The 17628-nt window shown below is 47.4% G+C and overlaps 1 protein-coding gene across 1 annotated transcript in view; it reads right to left on the bottom strand.

Moving 5' to 3' along the window:
- Nucleotides 1–17628, bottom strand: part of TIAM2 (TIAM Rac1 associated GEF 2) — a gene marked incomplete at its 5' end in the record, with an annotated part of 82111 nt that overhangs the window by 40737 nt on the left and 23746 nt on the right. The window contains 5 exons of the mRNA XM_081093681.1: nt 7019–7282; nt 7915–8007; nt 9939–10017; nt 10212–10316; nt 11688–11849. Coding sequence (XP_080949807.1) covers nt 7019–7282; nt 7915–8007; nt 9939–10017; nt 10212–10316; nt 11688–11849 — 703 coding nt within the window. The remainder of the gene's footprint in view (nt 1–7018; nt 7283–7914; nt 8008–9938; nt 10018–10211; nt 10317–11687; nt 11850–17628) is intronic.

Raw genomic sequence — 17628 nt, 5'->3', positions numbered from 1 at the left:
CGCTGCCCTACGCTGGTGATGCAGAAATTACTGCTCTTTTTTAGCTGTCGTTTGGGTTTGCCGGCCACAATACCCCGTGCCATGGGCACTGATCAGCCATGAAGGCTGCAGAGCAGCACGGATGAGGATGTGAACTGGGCTCCATGTTCTCCCAGGACACAGCCAGATGCTGGGTCTATGGTTTCAGCCCAGCAGTGTCAGGGGCCACCCAGCGTCCCCACAGGCGTGCAAGTCCCAGCACAATTCCCTTGTGGCCAGAGTTATAAAGAAGGGATCTGGGAAGCTCCAAGGATTCTTTTAACCCCCCGCGCCCCCAGTCCCCTCTCAGGAACATCACCTTAACATCCAGTTAAGAGACGCCTAACAACCTTCCCTCCATTCAGTTGGTATTTGAGTGACTTGCCTGCAATTCGCCAAGAGCTGTGTCAGCTGCTGTGTCTTATGCACCTTTGTACTCTTCAGGTCCCTGATTTTCAAGGGGTTTTCAACCTAGTAGATCAATTATGACAAACACACAGAGTGATACTCCCAGGCACTGAGTCCTAGCTTCTGGATCCGGTACACAAACAAAAGGTTTTGAGTTCGAAAGAGGAAGAACGCAAGATCACCCCAAGGTGACATGCAGGCAGCCCTACTTCTGGAATGCAGCCCTAACAGAGAGGTATGGAAATTGAGTTTATAGGTTCTGTGAAGACTTCTATTCCCAGAGATCTAAGCAAATTATAAAATTTCTACTTGCACCTCATCTTTTAAACACACCTGACACCTCTGAATCATCTCCTCCTCCTCCGCATGAACACGTGTTGACCTGTTGAAGATCAGAGACCATCCACACGGTGGCCATTCTCACGGAGCTGGCTGGGCGCACCTGACCCCAGGCATTTACAGGTCACAGGTATTAAGCTTATGAAACCTAGGCCTCTTATCAGCATCGCCAGCCCCCTTTTCTCCCCCAGCCTTTTTTATAAAATAACCGTAATTTTGCCAATACTACCATGCAAAGATGCCCAAACTTCTCAGAAGCATGATGTGCCAATTTGTCAACTGAAACATGAGTCGGAATTAGATCCACAATAACCAGAATTGGAAAGGCGAGTGTAGAGAAGTTGAGAATCGCATGTCTTTCTGTTTAGACGCTTCCCAGTGCTTCCCTGGGAATTCCAGGTTCCGGGGGGAGCCCGCTGGGAGACTTGAGAAGGAAGGGCACTCTGTAAACGGTGCCACGTGGTCCAAGGTCACCCGCCCTCCAGGGGCAGCCGTCAGGGCTCCTTGAGGAAGTCACAAAATAATTTCACTAACAATTTCCAATGTCTCTTTCCAAATACTAGTACGTTTGCCCAGAGCTACTGACAAGTAACAAAATTGGGTCATTTGAACTTTGTCATCTTCTCCCATAACATGTGAAAGACGTTAATGGCCCAAAAGCAAAAAGGGATAACAGATCAAAGGCTTTATGTGGGAATGGACACTTTATAAATGGCTAATCAGAGCTGAGCCCTGAGGGATCAGAAATAAATGTATAAGATGCCACAAATCATAACTGAAAGGTCTGAGATGAGAGCAATTGATTTGCTGTATTAGTGTTTTAAACATGATTGATTTCTTCTATAAACAAACATGTTTTGGCCTTACACTTAGTGGAAATCTTTAGAATAGGCAATTTGTCATTCAGATCCCCTCTCTTTCCCTTTACGTTGTTAATTTTGATGGATTTTTGCATAAGCCTTTTAAAAACCATTTTGGAAGCAGGTGGAATATTCATTATACAGCTAGGAGCTTAACACGGTGTTCCAGAACGAACTCAGGGTCCCCCGCAGAGCTGCCCCCGGACAGCCTCCCCTTGTAGAAGGCAACTCCATCCTCCGGTTGCTCAGCCAAACCAGGGAGCCGTCCTTGCCTCCTGTCTCCTCACACCCACACTGACCTCTGAGCAAGTCCTGAAGCGCTGCCTCCACCGAGAGCAAAGCCAGCATCGCCTCTCGCCCGGATCCCCGCTGCAAACGCCTGTCCCACCCCTGGCCTCCTGCAGTCTCTTCTCAACCGTGACGCGTTCAAAACACTGGTCAGCTCCTGCCACTGCTCTGCTCAATGCACAGGAGGGCCCTGCTTGTCCTCAGAGGAAAGGTCAGACTTTTCACCTCGAAAGCCCTCCCTACTCATCCCTCACCGGTCCTCTCGGGTCTCCTCTCCAGGCACCTGTACCATTTGCTGAGCCTTAAACTTGCCACTTACGTCTCTGTCTCAGGGCACTTGTCACAGTGCCCTCTGCCTGGGAAGCTTTGCTTCCTTGTCCACATGGCCCATCCTCACCTCCTCCGCTGCCTCATCCTCACTGGCAACCACTGGTGCCCCTTCCACAGCGGCAAGCTGCCCGTCTCTACTCTGCGTGATCTATCCCCTGTGCACCTGCAGCTCAGGTCAAATGCTCTGGCTCTGACTTGTCTCTTCCAGAAACGTCTCTCTGATTCTCACAGCTCCCTGCTGGCCCCTGTTGCTCTAAGTCAACAGGAAAATCAGTGGAATACTACCTCCAGGCTGGATCTTTTCTTCTTTGTATTGGAAAGTATTGTTTGCAAATCATGAATTATTATTTACAAGCGTTTCACTGTTCCCACTCACTATAAACATCGAGAAAATGATATCTACTTCACCTTCATGTGCCTGCAACATTTAACAACATGCAATTGTGTGCCTTGTTAAATTAATCAAGTGAATAAATAAATGAATGAGAATGAGACAAAGGAAACCAAATGCCCCAACAATGCTAAATTTTACTAAGGGAATGGGGGTCCAAGGACCGTCATTCCCTCCACTGCAAACAGAAGCCATGCTCATGTCCATGGAGGAGAGTGAAAACTATAAGAAACTCAGAATTCTGAGGCCCAAGATCCCTGTGTTCTGGTAAAACCAGTATTTCCCAATCGGATTTTTAAAAAGATTTTTAAATACACCAGCCATCTTTAGGAACTCTAATTATGTTTTTACATCTGGGCCTCTGGGGTGTCAGCCAGACAGACGCAGTCAGAGCAGCTTTATGCTCAAGCAGCGCATTCTCTGAGCTCAGGGTTGTTAGTCATCCTACACCCGGCGATGGGCGGCAAAATGCCCTCGCTCTCATAAACAGGAAATAAGGGGGTTGGCCACATCAGAGCCGGCTCTGTAATTCTTCCCCTGGTGCAAAGGTGTATAATGGACACATACATTCGCAGCAGCAATTCATTCCAAAGAGCAAATTTGCATCTAAGTGGCTTCTGGTAGCTGGAGACTCCACACTACTCATACCTCAATTTGGAAAGGGAGTGATTCAAAGTGGGGCGAGGGATTAAAAAAAGAACCCCAGGCTGCAATTACCTCCTCATCTGGTAAGCATCTGCTGAGTTGATGGTGTCTAAATGGCAGAAGGAACATAGCGGCCTTTTCTAGTTTGTCTCCTGTTAAATAAATCCCCGCCCTTAACAATGCAGGATTAATAGCTGTTGATAGATGGAAAATACATTAATGCCACAGCAAGTTCAGTGCTTACATAAGGACTTTGTTCAGGAACTGCATGCCCAATGAAAGTCTTAAAAGCTGTTGGAATTTTTCAAACGATGGCATATATTACAGAAGGGATTTTCCTACTTAAATCACAAAAACATCATTAATAGGAACCCAGTATAAACAGGGCTGGCACGGCCAATCTCTTCAATGGTGGCTTTGTTGGCTTAAAAATAACAGCGGGCTCTTGGGGGAATTCCAGTGGTAAAATTAATTCTCTCTATAAAAAGTCTTTACAGATGATATTTCCGCTCAAGTCAAAGACAGCCCATGGACATTTCCTCTCTTTCTACGGTGGATCACGAAGACAGAAATTCAAACCCTGGACCACGAGAATCAAAGGGCCATTCATGTCCAAGGAAACAAAGGAACCTAATATTGAACGCTCGTCAATTCCCTATGTATTTCTTGTCTGTTCCGCTCTTCACAGAGCATCATGGGAGTATCATAGCAAAGCCACTCTTCACAGAGCATCATGGGAGTATCACTGCAAAGCCACTCTTCATAGAGCATCATGGGAGTATCATAGCAAAGCCACTCTTCACAGAGCATCATGGGAGTATCACTGCAAAGCCACTCTTCACAGAGCATCATGGGAGTATCATAGCAAAGCCACTCTTCACAGAGCATCATGGGAGTATCATAGCAAAACCACTCTTCACAGAGCATCATGGGAGTATCATAGCAAAGCCACTCTTCACAGAGCATCATGGGAGTATCATAGCAAAGCCACTCTTCACAGAGCATCATGGGAGTATCATAGCAAAGCCACTCTTCACAGAGCATCATGGGAGTATCATAGCAAAGCCACTCTTCACAGAGCATCATGGGAGTATCACTGCAAAGCCACTCTTCACAGAGCATCATGGGAGTATCATAGCAAAGCCACTCTTCACAGAGCATCATGGGAGTATCACTGCAAAGCCACTCTTCATAGAGCATCATGGGAGTATCATAGCAAAGCCACTCTTCACAGAGCATCATGGGAGTATCATAGCAAAGCCACTCTTCATAGAGCATCATGGGAGTATCATAGCAAAGCCACTCTTCACAGAGCATCATGGGAGTATCACTGCAAAGCCACTCTTCACAGAGCATCATGGGAGTATCACAGCAAGGCCGGTGACTGCCGAAAGGTCTTTGCTCCTCCGTGCCCTCAGCATGCCGATGGGAGAGTGTGTCCGGATGAACAAGACGTGAGCTAACAAGTCAAGTGGCTGCCTCCCGAGCACACGCAGGAGGGCAGTATTGGAAGTTTGGGGCAAATCACTCCTGATTCAGAGAATAGCAACACATAAGCGCAACAGCTGTGCTTTACCGAAAACCTGACACATGTCATCTCATTTAATCTTCACCGCCTTGGCACAGACGTGTTCAGAAAATGCCCCGGTTCAGACCAGTGCGAGCGCGCGCTGCTTAACATCAAATGGGGCTCAGTTCCAGGGGCCACCTGAAGAATTGTCCCAGGAGGGGACAGGCTGCTGGGGTGCACTCACCCATGCTCAGGCCTCTCTGCTTGAGGGCTGCCCCCAAAGTCGCACAACCTGGAAAGGTCAAGCCAGGACCCGAACCCAGGTCGGACTGCCTGCTCGTCACCACACCCCCCCTCTTGGTGTCGACAGGCCTCTCATGTAATCGCGGTATTAGGTACAAATGAGAGACTCGCCCTTATGTCTCTGTTTGTCTTCCATTTTCCCATCTACTTACCCCTGACTTCCCTTTCCCCTAACCTTCAAAATGCACAGACTTCCCTCCGAGATGTTCACTCACCGTATTTCACTTCCTTCACGAGCTATGCAACTGCTTCAAAAAGAAAGCAAGCCATCCGTGTGTGCGGAGGGTCTGGCTGCCTGGTTTCCGCCCAAGCCATTGCCACGGACCAGTAGGGGCCAGACAGTCTCCGCCGGGCAGGAGGGGCTGCGTGCGCTCTGGGGAGGATGAGTCACCCCACGGAGCACCAGTCTGGCCGGGAACCGGGAGCCCGGGGAGGGAGGGAGGGGCGTGAGGGTGCGGCACCGCAGCTGCGTGGGGACCTGCGGGAAGAGCAGCGTGGACCAGCACCGCCACGCTCGGAGCAGCTAAGCCGTGTGCACCCACAGACACGCGCTCCTCAGGCAAGCCATCAAGGTTGAGGACATCAGATGGCTCCCGAGGATGCGTCATGCCATCCTACCTACCTGCTTTATTCTGCTGCCTTGGGGGGGAAACAACAAGCTTAATGGACTTACTTGGTCCTTACTATTTAAAAACAGGTAAATTTACTGGTTTTGCTGCTCTCTATAGAAACTCATTCCCGCAAGCACCAAAGTGCAATGATGGCAGTGAATCTTCATGATGATAAAACACATAGAGAAATAACAGGCAGGGAATGCATCCCTCGAGAATAATGAGTCCAGAGAGGGGACATGCGCGTGTGCTCCGGGGGACACGGGGCCTATCACGCAGCCGGGGAAGCTGAAGGACGGCCCTCACGGAGCCAAGCAATGAGTGAGTTCCGGCATAATTTCTGTCTTATGACACTCGCTTTTATACGCCCATAGTTGGCACTGAAACTGGAGTGAAGCCTCGAGAGGAGCAGAAAGCACTGTATACCCCACTGAATCTCAAATCTCACAATCTGACTTTTTTATTCCAAAACTGGCCTAATGAACTTGCTTTATAACTAATGCTAGCCTAACAACGTCTCGTTTGTGGTTTTCATTCATTTTTGGTAACCATGCAGTGATTTCAATGGGAAATCCTCTATCGTTGTTATCAAGTATAAAAATTACATCCTGCGCCTCCTGGATAGATAAAGACGCTCGGACCCTCCGGGAGCACAGCGGGAGCCGCGGTCTGCAGGGTCAGCTGCAGCCCCTCATTCGCTGACTGCGCTGTGTGAGACCTGCATGAGGACAAGCTCAGAAGTTCAAACCTTCCCACGACTGCCTCGTATGGAAATTTTACCTTCAGAAAAATAAACTGGCAAACAGTGTGTCACTTTTAGGCCTAAACAAACTTTTTCGTTCATGGCCTCCATTACAGGCGTGCAGTTTACTGAGAAAGTAGTACTTAACAGAAGAGGTAAAGAACGGAACTGCATCGGCTCTTCTAAGAACCCAATAGATCACCGCGAAATGGCTTTGCCTTGGATTCAGCTGAACAGAAAAATCAACCTTGGTATTTCTGTTGGCTTTTGTCCGCCTCAATCACAAAGCAATTACAATGCCAAGTGTCACGCGTGGCTGGTAAACAATGCTGCAATTTTAAAGAATGCTACTTTGTGCAAAATTATATTCTATTTTCATGACAAGTGTTATGATTACTGATATGCAGGGAATTTTGGCCAAATCTACTTGGTTGGCATTTGTGTTCTTTTCCTAATACCATGAGAATACACTTTTTGAACAGCTTAAATCATCTAAGTTTGCAGCAAAAGGAACAGCCTACAAGGTTTAGCTGTGGATACCGGCGGTTAAGCGGAGGAGAGGCCAACGCTCACCATTGGCCGTGTCCTTTTTAAAGGTGTCCAGGAACTCCTCCAGAAGCTGGGACTGGTTAGGAGGGGGGAGCGGGCCCTTCTGGTCCCTGGAGAAGAGGTCACTGTCCGACCAGGAAGTGCACAGGGTTCCCTTGGTGCCTGGCGGCCGAGCGATCAGCGTGAGCCCCACGCTCTTCTCAGAGAACAGGGCCTCCATCTGCTTCAGGTCAAGGTCGGACACAGCTTCCCCATTCAAGGTCATGATCTCGTTGCCCTTCCTCAGCCCTGAGAGGACGGGGAAACAGAGGAAGAGGAGAGAGAGAGATTACTCAGAGGAAAGATTTCAAGATGAAAGAACGCTGCAAACACTGACTGTGTGCTCCCAGGGGCTGTTGTTCAGTTGCTACCTTCAAAGAAAGTGCCAAAATGTATTTGGATGCCACTGATAACAAATCCCCGCTCTCTCACGGCTGGGATCAGACGGAGTAGTTTGAAAGGGAAACGATCTGAGAGCCATTTAAATGAACTGTCCTCCTTATTTCTCTGCTGTGAAGTGCCCTGGGAAATTACACTTGTTTTACCTGTGTCTGTCTGCCTGTCTGGCTCTCACATTTTCCTCTGTCCGTCTGTGTGATACGCATGTATGTGCTCTCTGTGTATGTACAGGGTGTCTGTCCCCCAAAAATGTATACACGGTTTAACAGCTGATTCTATGACTTTTTCAAAATGAAAGGTATTTTAATACACACTGCCAAAGTGTACACACTCGTATGCCTATGTATTTGCAATGGAACTACTAGGTGTACTTTCTTTAAAATTCTAGGGAAAACCACTTTCTGGCACAACTGTAAGAAGGAACTTGCACTATCGAGACTGCATTGCACGGGTCTGAGTGGGTTGGAAGGTGCCGCACGGACCTTCTCCATAGGCCAGGCCGTCGGGGAGGACGTCGCTGATGAAGATCCGGCTGAGATGCTGGTGCTCGTCCACCTGGGCGGTCACGGCAAACCCTGCGGACAAACACGAAAGGGAAACACAAGCCTCAGCTCATCTCCCCGATCAACTTCCTAGCTCAGCAGCGTCTTCTCCAACGTCTATTCTCACTAGCACAGCATAGCAGAGGGTCTAAGTCACAACTACTGTGAAAGCACAAATAGCTAGCAGGATCAGAAAAAGAGGGACGTGTCAGATCTAAAGGTTTAATAAACACAAATACAAGCTTATTGAAAATAGGGGCCATCCATACACGCATGTTCACAGAAGCGTGACTGACACCAGGCAAAAAGCCAAAGCAACCCGCGTGTCCATCCACAGACTAATGGATACACTGTGGTACGTCCATGCCATGGGACCTGACTCACACTTCCAAAAGGAAGGACACTCTGATACGTGCTATCACATGGACACACCTGGAGGACATTATACTGTGAAAATAAGCCAGGCTCAAAGGAACTAGTAACTGCCGGAGGTACCCAAAGTGGTCAAATGTGAAGAGACAGAAAGTATGATGGGGGCTGCCAGGGGCTGGGGGAGGGAGAAGGGGAGTTACTCTTTAATTGGTACAGAGTTCCAGTTTTGCAGGATAAAAACAGTCCTGCAGATGGATGGTGGTGATGGTTGCACAACAATGTGAATGGACACTGAACTGTCATTGTTAACCATTCTAAGAAATGATTAAGATGGCAAACGTTATGTGTATTTCACCACAATTTTAAATTTTTAATGTTAAGAACAAAAACTACTCTTATTGAAACAAGCCAAATTCAGTTCAATGAAAAAAATACTTGTTAAGAAATAACTGTATATACCAGTATATGAGGCTAGGCATCTTAAGGAGGTAGGAAAATACTGGATGGATAGAGTGCTGGCCCTCAATGTGGAAACCTGTAAACAAGCCTTGGCCATGGAGACTGCCCTGCTCTCTGACTCCACGGATGGGAGCACTTGTTGGCGTGTCCGGTCCCCTAGCACTGGGAGTCTCTGAGGTTCCCGTTTGCTCCTCACTCAGTCCTTCAGTCATTCAAGTACAAAGGAGTCACAAAGAGTGACGTGGGGAGTAGAGTGAAGGCCAACACACGCACAGACGAAGCGTTACGAGGGCTTTCAAGGAAACACCAACGTAACATTTGGTCCAACAGATTACGGAAAATAAGAAACAAAGACCAAATCATAAAAAGGAAATTTTAACGTAATAAACAGTGAGTAGAATTTGATCAGCTTGAGTCATTTTAAGAAAGATGGGTATATTGATAATACATTTAACAAAATAAGAAATAGTCTTTCTATTGATGATTAACTAATTATTGAGTTCCTATGATAAAAGACAGAAAGAAAGACAGAAATGAACTTTATACATGAGCATAGTCTATAGAGAGCTCAAAACCAGCTTAAATACAGATAAACAGAAAGGCAAGAATTACACATTTCAAAGTGATTTGGGGAGTATTGACCCTGAGTTGTTAAACTGAGGCTAAAGCAATCCAATAGGCTTCTTCAGGAAACTTAGACCTTCCGTTAGTTCTTGAAGGACAGGTCTGATTTACACCCCCAGGGAGGCATGAGGAGGGGTCAGGAAGGGTTGCACTCCTGGCAGGTGAAAGTGAGCTGGGAGCAAGATGCTGGGATGAAAAGAGCTGTCACATGATCCTGAGCTGATCAGCCTAGAACAGCACCTGGCACACAAATTCATTAAAGTGCTATCCCCACCATTTCCAATTTCTCATCAACTTTCCCATTTAGTCCTTTCAATTACTTTGGCCTCTTACCCAAGTATCAATACCTATCTTTTCAGCCTGCTAATATAAGTAAAAATGAAGAAGATAAAGCAAGTTCAGAAACTACTATCATAATTTCTGAAAATGAAAATTTAAGGAAAAAAAAATTAGGTCTTAAGGTACCCTGGCAAACTAGGACAGAATAGTAAGGGCGTCGCTATGCTCACCAAAGTCAGACACACTCCCCGTCTTCGTGAGCTGCACGTCATAAACATTCAGCGGAAAGACTTCTATTTCATCATAAACCTACGAAAGGTGCAAACAACAAGGCCAGGGATCTGATGTCATGGAATCTTGGAAATGGGTCTCGACTGTTTCCGAACTAGATGCCAAATTTAAACAGGAACCACCCCCTTACCCCCTCCAAATTACTGATTTTTTAAATTAAGAGGCCCTGGATGTGGCTCCGACTTCTGGTCCTACGGCTGACTCCCGCTCACCTGTTCTTGCAGGTATTCATAGGGGGCAGGAATGCAGTACTCGATGTTTTCATCTACCAGTTTTCGAAGCTGTAGGCCATAGTGGCTGGGTTCCACCTGCCTCATCTGCAAGGAAAAGGACAATTACTCAGGTTGTAAATATTCTTTCTAAATTCATCCCTGCTCATTAAAAATCCAAGTGGAAATATCTAAAAGATGAAATGTCATATGGAAGTTGCTGAGTTTAAACCATATATAAGAGCTTGAATTTAAAAATGGCAAGAACAGAATTATTTTCAAAGTTTTCTCTAAATGATACTGTTTACCACTAAAAGCAAGAGATATATTTTTAAGAGGTTCTAGTCCCAGATGTCTGACAATAGAATATACAGGGATGGGAAAAGTAGGGCTATAGTTGTGAGTATGTGAAACATTGGGCTTATTCTTATTTATTATTTGCTATTTATTTATTATATATTTGTACTACAGCTATAAACCTACTTTTGCCCAGTCCTGCAACGTACTATTTCAGCACATGCTATATCTTTACATATTGGTTGTACCTAACTTTAAGTTGTTTCCTACTACTAAAGCAGAGAAATTAGTGAAATGTGAAAAATCTCATATTCTACAGACTTCAGAATTAGGAATTTCCTACTCTAAAATTTTTTTAAAAGGAAAATATGTACCCACACACACATTGGTGGCATTATTGCTATAAAACAACATTGTTGACTGACTAAAAAAACCTTACATAATGGAGGAAAAGAAAATTCATATTCATGAGTAACATATGTAAATGTCTGGTATACTAAGGCTTCAATCAAAGTGACAAGGGAGGGCTGAAATGAAGGATCATCTACATCTATTAAGTGTGCATGGCAAAGAGTTACCAAGCTCTGCATGCCTTTTTTACCTTTTCATATAGCTGATTGTACTTTCTCTGAAAACTTAAAAATATTTAAGCTCTCCTCTGCCCCCTGGTGGTCTAAAAACATCTAACCTGATGGTGCTGAGTCTGTTTTTGACTCAGTGACTGATCATAAGCTACCTTTTCAGTAATAAAGCCCGATTTGAATAATGGATAAAACATCTCGTAACAGTCTGCATGAAACCACCGCGAACGGTATCAGGTTACTTGTTTAATCCGGTGAAACTTGGTAAAAATACTTAGGATCAAATCAAACTCCTTCCAAGATTAGGGCACCGTCTCCAAGTAACTTAAATCGCAACAGCCTTCAGATGCACTCTCTACAGAAAGGGACTTGGACAATCTCAGTGACTAGCTTGGGTTCTTCACGAAGATGAGGGGCCCTGCCCTAGCAAGCCTGACTTCTGATGGACAGGAGAATGCTCATAAATACGTCCATTAATAAGTTACTATTTCCCTGGTGTAGAAAGGGAGGCCTGAAAACCACACAGACTCAGAAGGCATAGGGAGGCGACGTTAATGATTCTTTTTCTTCAGAATTACATCTCTGCAGCGAAACCCATTACCTTGCATGCCAACGTCAAAATGTCTTCCACCCTGTGGTCCGGCTTGATCACCACGGTAACGCCTGGACTGTCCTGGAAGTGAATGTAGGTCTGGGCTTCCCATGGGTGGTCGCGGGGAGCACCATCCACTGCTGAGCTGCACATGTGCAGAAGTTCATCGACCTGTTGTCAGATTCCAAAAGGAAATGCAGACTGACTTGATTTTTTAAAATGAGGGAAACTACTGAAATCATATCCCCTTCATTTACGGCATTATTTTATCATAAACCTTCCACACTCCTTCCACCTCTGGCTTCTCTTGACCCTCTGGGGCTGCCAGACAAGCTGTTCTTCCTTCTTCGTTTAACCCACAGGGAACTGATAGAGGCCAGTGGAAGTCAACTGACTCCTTGGCCCGTGTTCTGGCCACTACACGCTCTGCCTCTTAACTGCCTCTAAGCCACGATCCCCGTGAATTTCGCTGCACTCTCACCCGCGGCCTCAGATGCCCGCCCGCATCCTGCCCCTGAGCTGCACTTAAGCCAAGCACGCTTTTCTTCTCCCTAACTTCTACTCGCTTCTAAAAATCAGCCCTCCATCCTGGGGAACGCTTTTTCTGTCCTTCAGCTGCTCCACATCTGCATGTCCTTTTAGAAATCAGCCCCCAACATCAGCCTTTTCCGAACAAGCTGAGTTTCCTAAACTTCGTCACCACAGCCATTCAATGACCTCGTGCTAACCTGCACTCCCAACGTTTATAAAGAAAACTAGTGAACATTTAGCAAGTAAATCAGAAATGCTTTCCTCTGACCAGGTTACATGGGTCCGGTGGTGAAGCAGAGACCTGAGGCCTGGGAGACCCGACTCTCCAGCCACAAACGCCCGACCAGCACGCGGGGACCCGGGACAGGACACGCCCCTGGCTGGGCCTGTGTCCGACGCCGTGAAAGCAGGTGTTATTCATATGGTTGCAGCAGGTTATTAACTAACAATACAGATGCGTGAGCAAAGGAGACCATCTGTGTGCAAACACCTTACACGGCAGGAACCTGGCATACGGATTCAATGCTACACAGAACTCTATCCCCCTCATCACACATCAAGTTCTTATCGATGGATGATTTGACTTTTTAAAAAAAAGTCAAAGATCCTCCTAGGTAGGAGTTAAAAACAAAAATAGATATATTAAAGAAATTAAAAAAAAAAACAGGTTCAGGCAAGCAAGGGAAGACCTATCTTTCTGTGCCGTCGTTTTTATTTTATTTTTATTTATTTATTTTTATTGATTTTTATTGATTTCAGAGAAGAAGGGAAAGAGAGAGAGAGAGAAACACCAATGGTGAGAGAGAATCACTGATCAGCTGCCTCCTGCACACCCCCCACTGGGGATTGAGTCCATAACCCAGGCATCGGACCCTTGACCAGAATCGAACCCGGGACCTTTTCAGTCCACAGGCCGACACTCTATCCACTGAGCCAAACCGGCAAGGGCTGTGCCGTTGTTTTTAAATGTGCTGATCATCGCTGAGAGGCATTTCTGGACCTGCCATGGATCTGCCACATTCTGTACACTTTCCCGGACAGATGACGACAGCCCAGGATGAACATGAACCTCACGTGGCAAAACAAAAGGAAAAAAGAGACAGAGGAGCAGATGCCGGGAGCCAAGGGCGGGAGAAGCAGCACGGACACCACGCTCTCCTGAAAGGTCCCTATCTCACAGGACCGCGTCCACTCCTCTGGGAAAACCTCCCAGCTCCTTCTGGTCATCTGAGCAGTGAGCTGTGGTTTCACCCAGGTGAGGCAGCAACCAGCAGGTACTGCTTAAAGGCGCAGACCCAACCTTGCAGACCAGGCTTACGCAGAATCCAACCAAAACCCCAGCAGGGGTCACTGTGGAGTAAGAAACCACACTACAGAGATCAGTCCTGATTCCTGCCGCAAAGCTGTTTCATCTGGCACTTTGGGGACAGAACAGGAAAAATGTGACTGAGGACAGACGGTGGGAGAGGACATAAGAAATGCAAACCCACAACTATCCCTCCTGGCCCCACCCCCCGCTGTCCATCAGAGGCCGGCACTCAGGGCCGATGCAATCAGCGTTGACCTGCTGTCAGTCACTCACGATTCAGAGCCCTCTAACAGGTGAGGAAAATGAGGCTGGGAAAACTCTAGAACTTTGCCCAAGCGCACACAGGAGCTATGACTGTGGGATTGTGGGGATCTGAACCTGAGAACCTGGCTTCAGTGTGTGCTCACCACCATGACACTAGATGGAAATATCAGCTCGGCAGTCACCTCCCCTCAGAAAGGATGCCACCTGCCTGCCCCAGCTCCTTTCTGTTATGCAGGACACACGCCCGCCATTCATTCCCCACCCAGGAGTGAAGCCACGTTCGCCTCCGGATTCTCGTTCAGGCCCATTTCCCACAGCGGCATTGCTGACACCATGTATAGCCTTCACCCTCGTTTCAAATGCTACCCATTCCCCGCCCCCCCAAGTCCACGTAGTTCGATGAGCTTCTGGCCGGTGTCGCTGGCCACAGCTGCTCGGGCGCCCCCAGGTGCCAGGATGACTGACATAACAGCAGAGCCTCCGGTCTCCTTCCGCCCTAACACAGTGCGTCCTGCACCCAGGACACACCCAACACGTGGGTGCTGACTTGGAAACACCCAGAACTTCAGTCACACAGGCTTGCAAAGTAAAAGCTGTCCATTTCCCGTATCTTATTCAAATCTGTTCTTACAGTGTCAACTTCTAAATCTTCCCTAAAAAAGTCAAGAGGAGAAATTAACAGATTATTGCCAGGGAAGAAGCCCTGGACAAGAGAACAGTGTGCAGGGAGATGCAGAGATGGAAGGGAGGACAAAAGAAATATGCATTTTATACTCAATGAATCAGGGCTCTGTGCCCACAGCAGCTCTGAGGAATCTCCTCCTGAGTCCACCCTCGACCTAAGGTGGCGTGGACGGCAGAAGAGAAGGCGCCCAACACGGCCAGGAGGGACTCAGACTCTCTCAAGAGACACCTCCATGAAAACAGACGTATAATTTTTTCTGTGTATAACACACACACACATCCCAGAGTGTATGCAATTACAGAGGTAAAACGTGCTTATGCAAGGGAAGCATCGAGACTGTGGCGCCGATTCATTCATTTGAACTAGAAAAAGAAAAGACTGTTTGATTTAAGCTCTCCTAGGCTGTGACAGGTTTTGCCCATTTGGACAGAAAACTAGATTGATTCCCTCAAGGGACAATGCCATCCAGGCTGGGAATACACACGCTTTATATTCAACCAGCCGGAGAGAACATTCTCCCACATTCTTTGAAAGAACAGGAGCTGTTGAAGAGCAGCGCCTCAAACGGAGCCATCTGGAAAACCCTCCTCCCGGTTTAATCCTTACCCGCACCCCCAGCCCATGATTGGCTCCCATGTCAAGACTGGTGCAAACCCAGCCTGCCTCCTCCCCTCCCTCCCCCTCCCCCTCAGAATTAACCTCCAATTAGCCCATCCCAGGTTCCAGCTCCCGCAGAAGACAGACGGAGACGGTGAAAACACACAGACAACCTGGGTCAAATCCCAGCCTTGCCTGGGCTGGTGATCTGTCTCCGGCTTCAGGATCTTCCCCTGTAAAGGATGCTAAAACATCAGCCGCGTGGGAGGTGGGGGGCTGGTGTGAGCAATGGGATTTGAAGGTACATCGACTATACCTCTTTTTTTAAAAAAAAATATGTTTTTATTTATTTTAGAGAGAGAGGAAAGGAGAGGGATAGAGAGACAGAAACATCAATGAGAGAGAAACTTCACTGACTGGCTGCCTCCTGCATGCCCCTGACCGGGGATCAAGCCAGCAACCTCAGCATGTGCCCTGACCGGGAATCGAACCGGTGACCTCTGGGTTCCTGGTTGATGCTCAACCAACTGAGCCACACAGGCAAGGCCGAAGGGTCCAACCTTGTGAAAGAACTTTTTAAAGTCCAGTCTGGATGGTGGCATTACATTGAAATAGATTTAACCACCGTGATTCTGTGATGGTCACTACGAAGACCTGGGTGAGAGCCTCCCTGCGGACCGTGGTGAGGACTGAAGCTCAGACCACCCACCGTGCGGTCCAGCTCTGGCCGGCCGGCCACGAACCCGGAGCCACACAGCTGAGCTGCCCTCTGGCTCTGCAGACCAGCTGGTTAAGGTTGACAAACCACTCAGCCGCCCTGGTAGGGCAGCTCCCACGAAAGTATTTACTGTGCTTTTTCCAGGGATGGGCCGGGAAGCTCACGTCTGCTCAGCGAGCCTGGAGGAGGGGAACGGAAGCTCCAAGCTCCACATGTTCTCACAGCAGATGCTCCCGGATCAAATGGCCCGTAATTACCACTTGGCTCACTGAAGGGAAATGAGTAGCAAATCAGAGCCTGCCTGTCACAAATGGGCCCACGCCACCAGGGCTGCTGATAAAGGGACGTCCATTAGCAAGTGAGATGGGGGGGCGGGGGGGGGAGGCCTCACAGGTCTGGGTGTTCTCAACAGCAGCAAAATGTCACAGGAGAAAGTGTTCATTCCTTCTTGGGCTGACACCCAAACATCAATGTCTGTTTTTCTATCTATCTATCTATCTATCTATCTATCTATCTATCTATCTATCTTCCTTCTCTTTCTTTTCTTTCCTTCCTTCCACCCTTCCATCCATCTGTATATATATGTATGTATTATAGGGTCCCATACTAATATTCTACTTAAACAAATACTAGGTTATAGTTCAGAGTACATGGTTTCGTTCATATTTTCCACTTTGAAGACCCACAGTAGCATTTCCCCCCGTTTGGAGCTAATGACTAATGCGACAATACTTCATTCACTCGCTGCCACAGACCGTTGGGACGCCCAGAGCCAGTTTTCCAGGAGCTCGCCGAGGCCCAGGGCTGTGTCTGCCGTGAAACTCCCGGACGGGCTGCCAGTCCTGAGCCTCTTGGGGGACTGTTGTCACCATCTCCATAACAAACTCCTCCCTGCAAACCCTAAGGCTCACTATTACTCACCAGGAAGCACCTATAAGGTTGCACTTGGGGCTGGCCAGGCCGGCCCCTAAAAAAGGCTCAGCTAGGACTGACTGGCTTGACTCCAACCTTAACAGATTTCAAGTCAGGGTGACTCACCGCTGAACTGTGACACGGGCACCACCGAGGGTGGAATATCTAAAAACGCCCCGGCCCCTCCTCCCACCGCTCAGGAATGACTGCCTTTCTGTTACACTAACGAGCACAATATGCTGACTGTATACAAATAGCTGGTTTGGGAAAGTTATAAACATCCCCCAAGAGTGGCCAGCGGAGGAAAACTCCTGAGGTGTAATATTCATTATTCAACCAGCTGCAGGCAGATTTCTAAGTCCCAAGGATCTATAAGAACAAATGCCCTTAATTCAATCTGCAACTCGATTAAACCTGGTTATCGGAGTCTGCAGTGCCGAAGCAGAAATACGCCCTGAAAACAGCCCTCTAAGTCAAAGGAATTTCCTCAGCGTCCCTATACTGGAAGCAATGCTTGGTTAAAATAAATGGGCGTAGCTGTTTAAATACATATGCTTTGTAAAACAGAGGCACAATAATACCTCCCTCTTGCCCATTAGAGCACCGTGGGACTGGCCAAGGAAATCACAGAAGGTTTCTTGGTAATCTGAGCCCAATTTAAACAATTGATTCTAATCATTAATGGCTATGTTGGCAAAATTTATTTTTAGGTCCAACAGAAGTCCTGCTCATAGGAAGTGCTCTGATGATTCAACTTCCTAACGTTCACAAACCTGTTAAGCATCATCAAATAAATAGCTCTATAAAAGTCAGAAAATTGCCCAAAATTGTTTGGCTCAGTGGATAGAGCGTCGGCCTGCGGACTGAAGGGTCCCAGGTTCAATTCTGGTCAAGGGCATGTACCTTGGATGCAGGCACCTCCCCAGTAGGGAGT

Source organism: Myotis nattereri, assembly GCF_964212035.1.
Source record: "Myotis nattereri genome assembly, chromosome: 6".
Taxonomy (NCBI): Eukaryota; Metazoa; Chordata; class Mammalia; order Chiroptera; family Vespertilionidae; genus Myotis; species Myotis nattereri.
The sequence above is the reverse complement of the archived record's forward strand: the minus strand, read 5'-3'. Positions and strand labels throughout refer to the sequence as shown.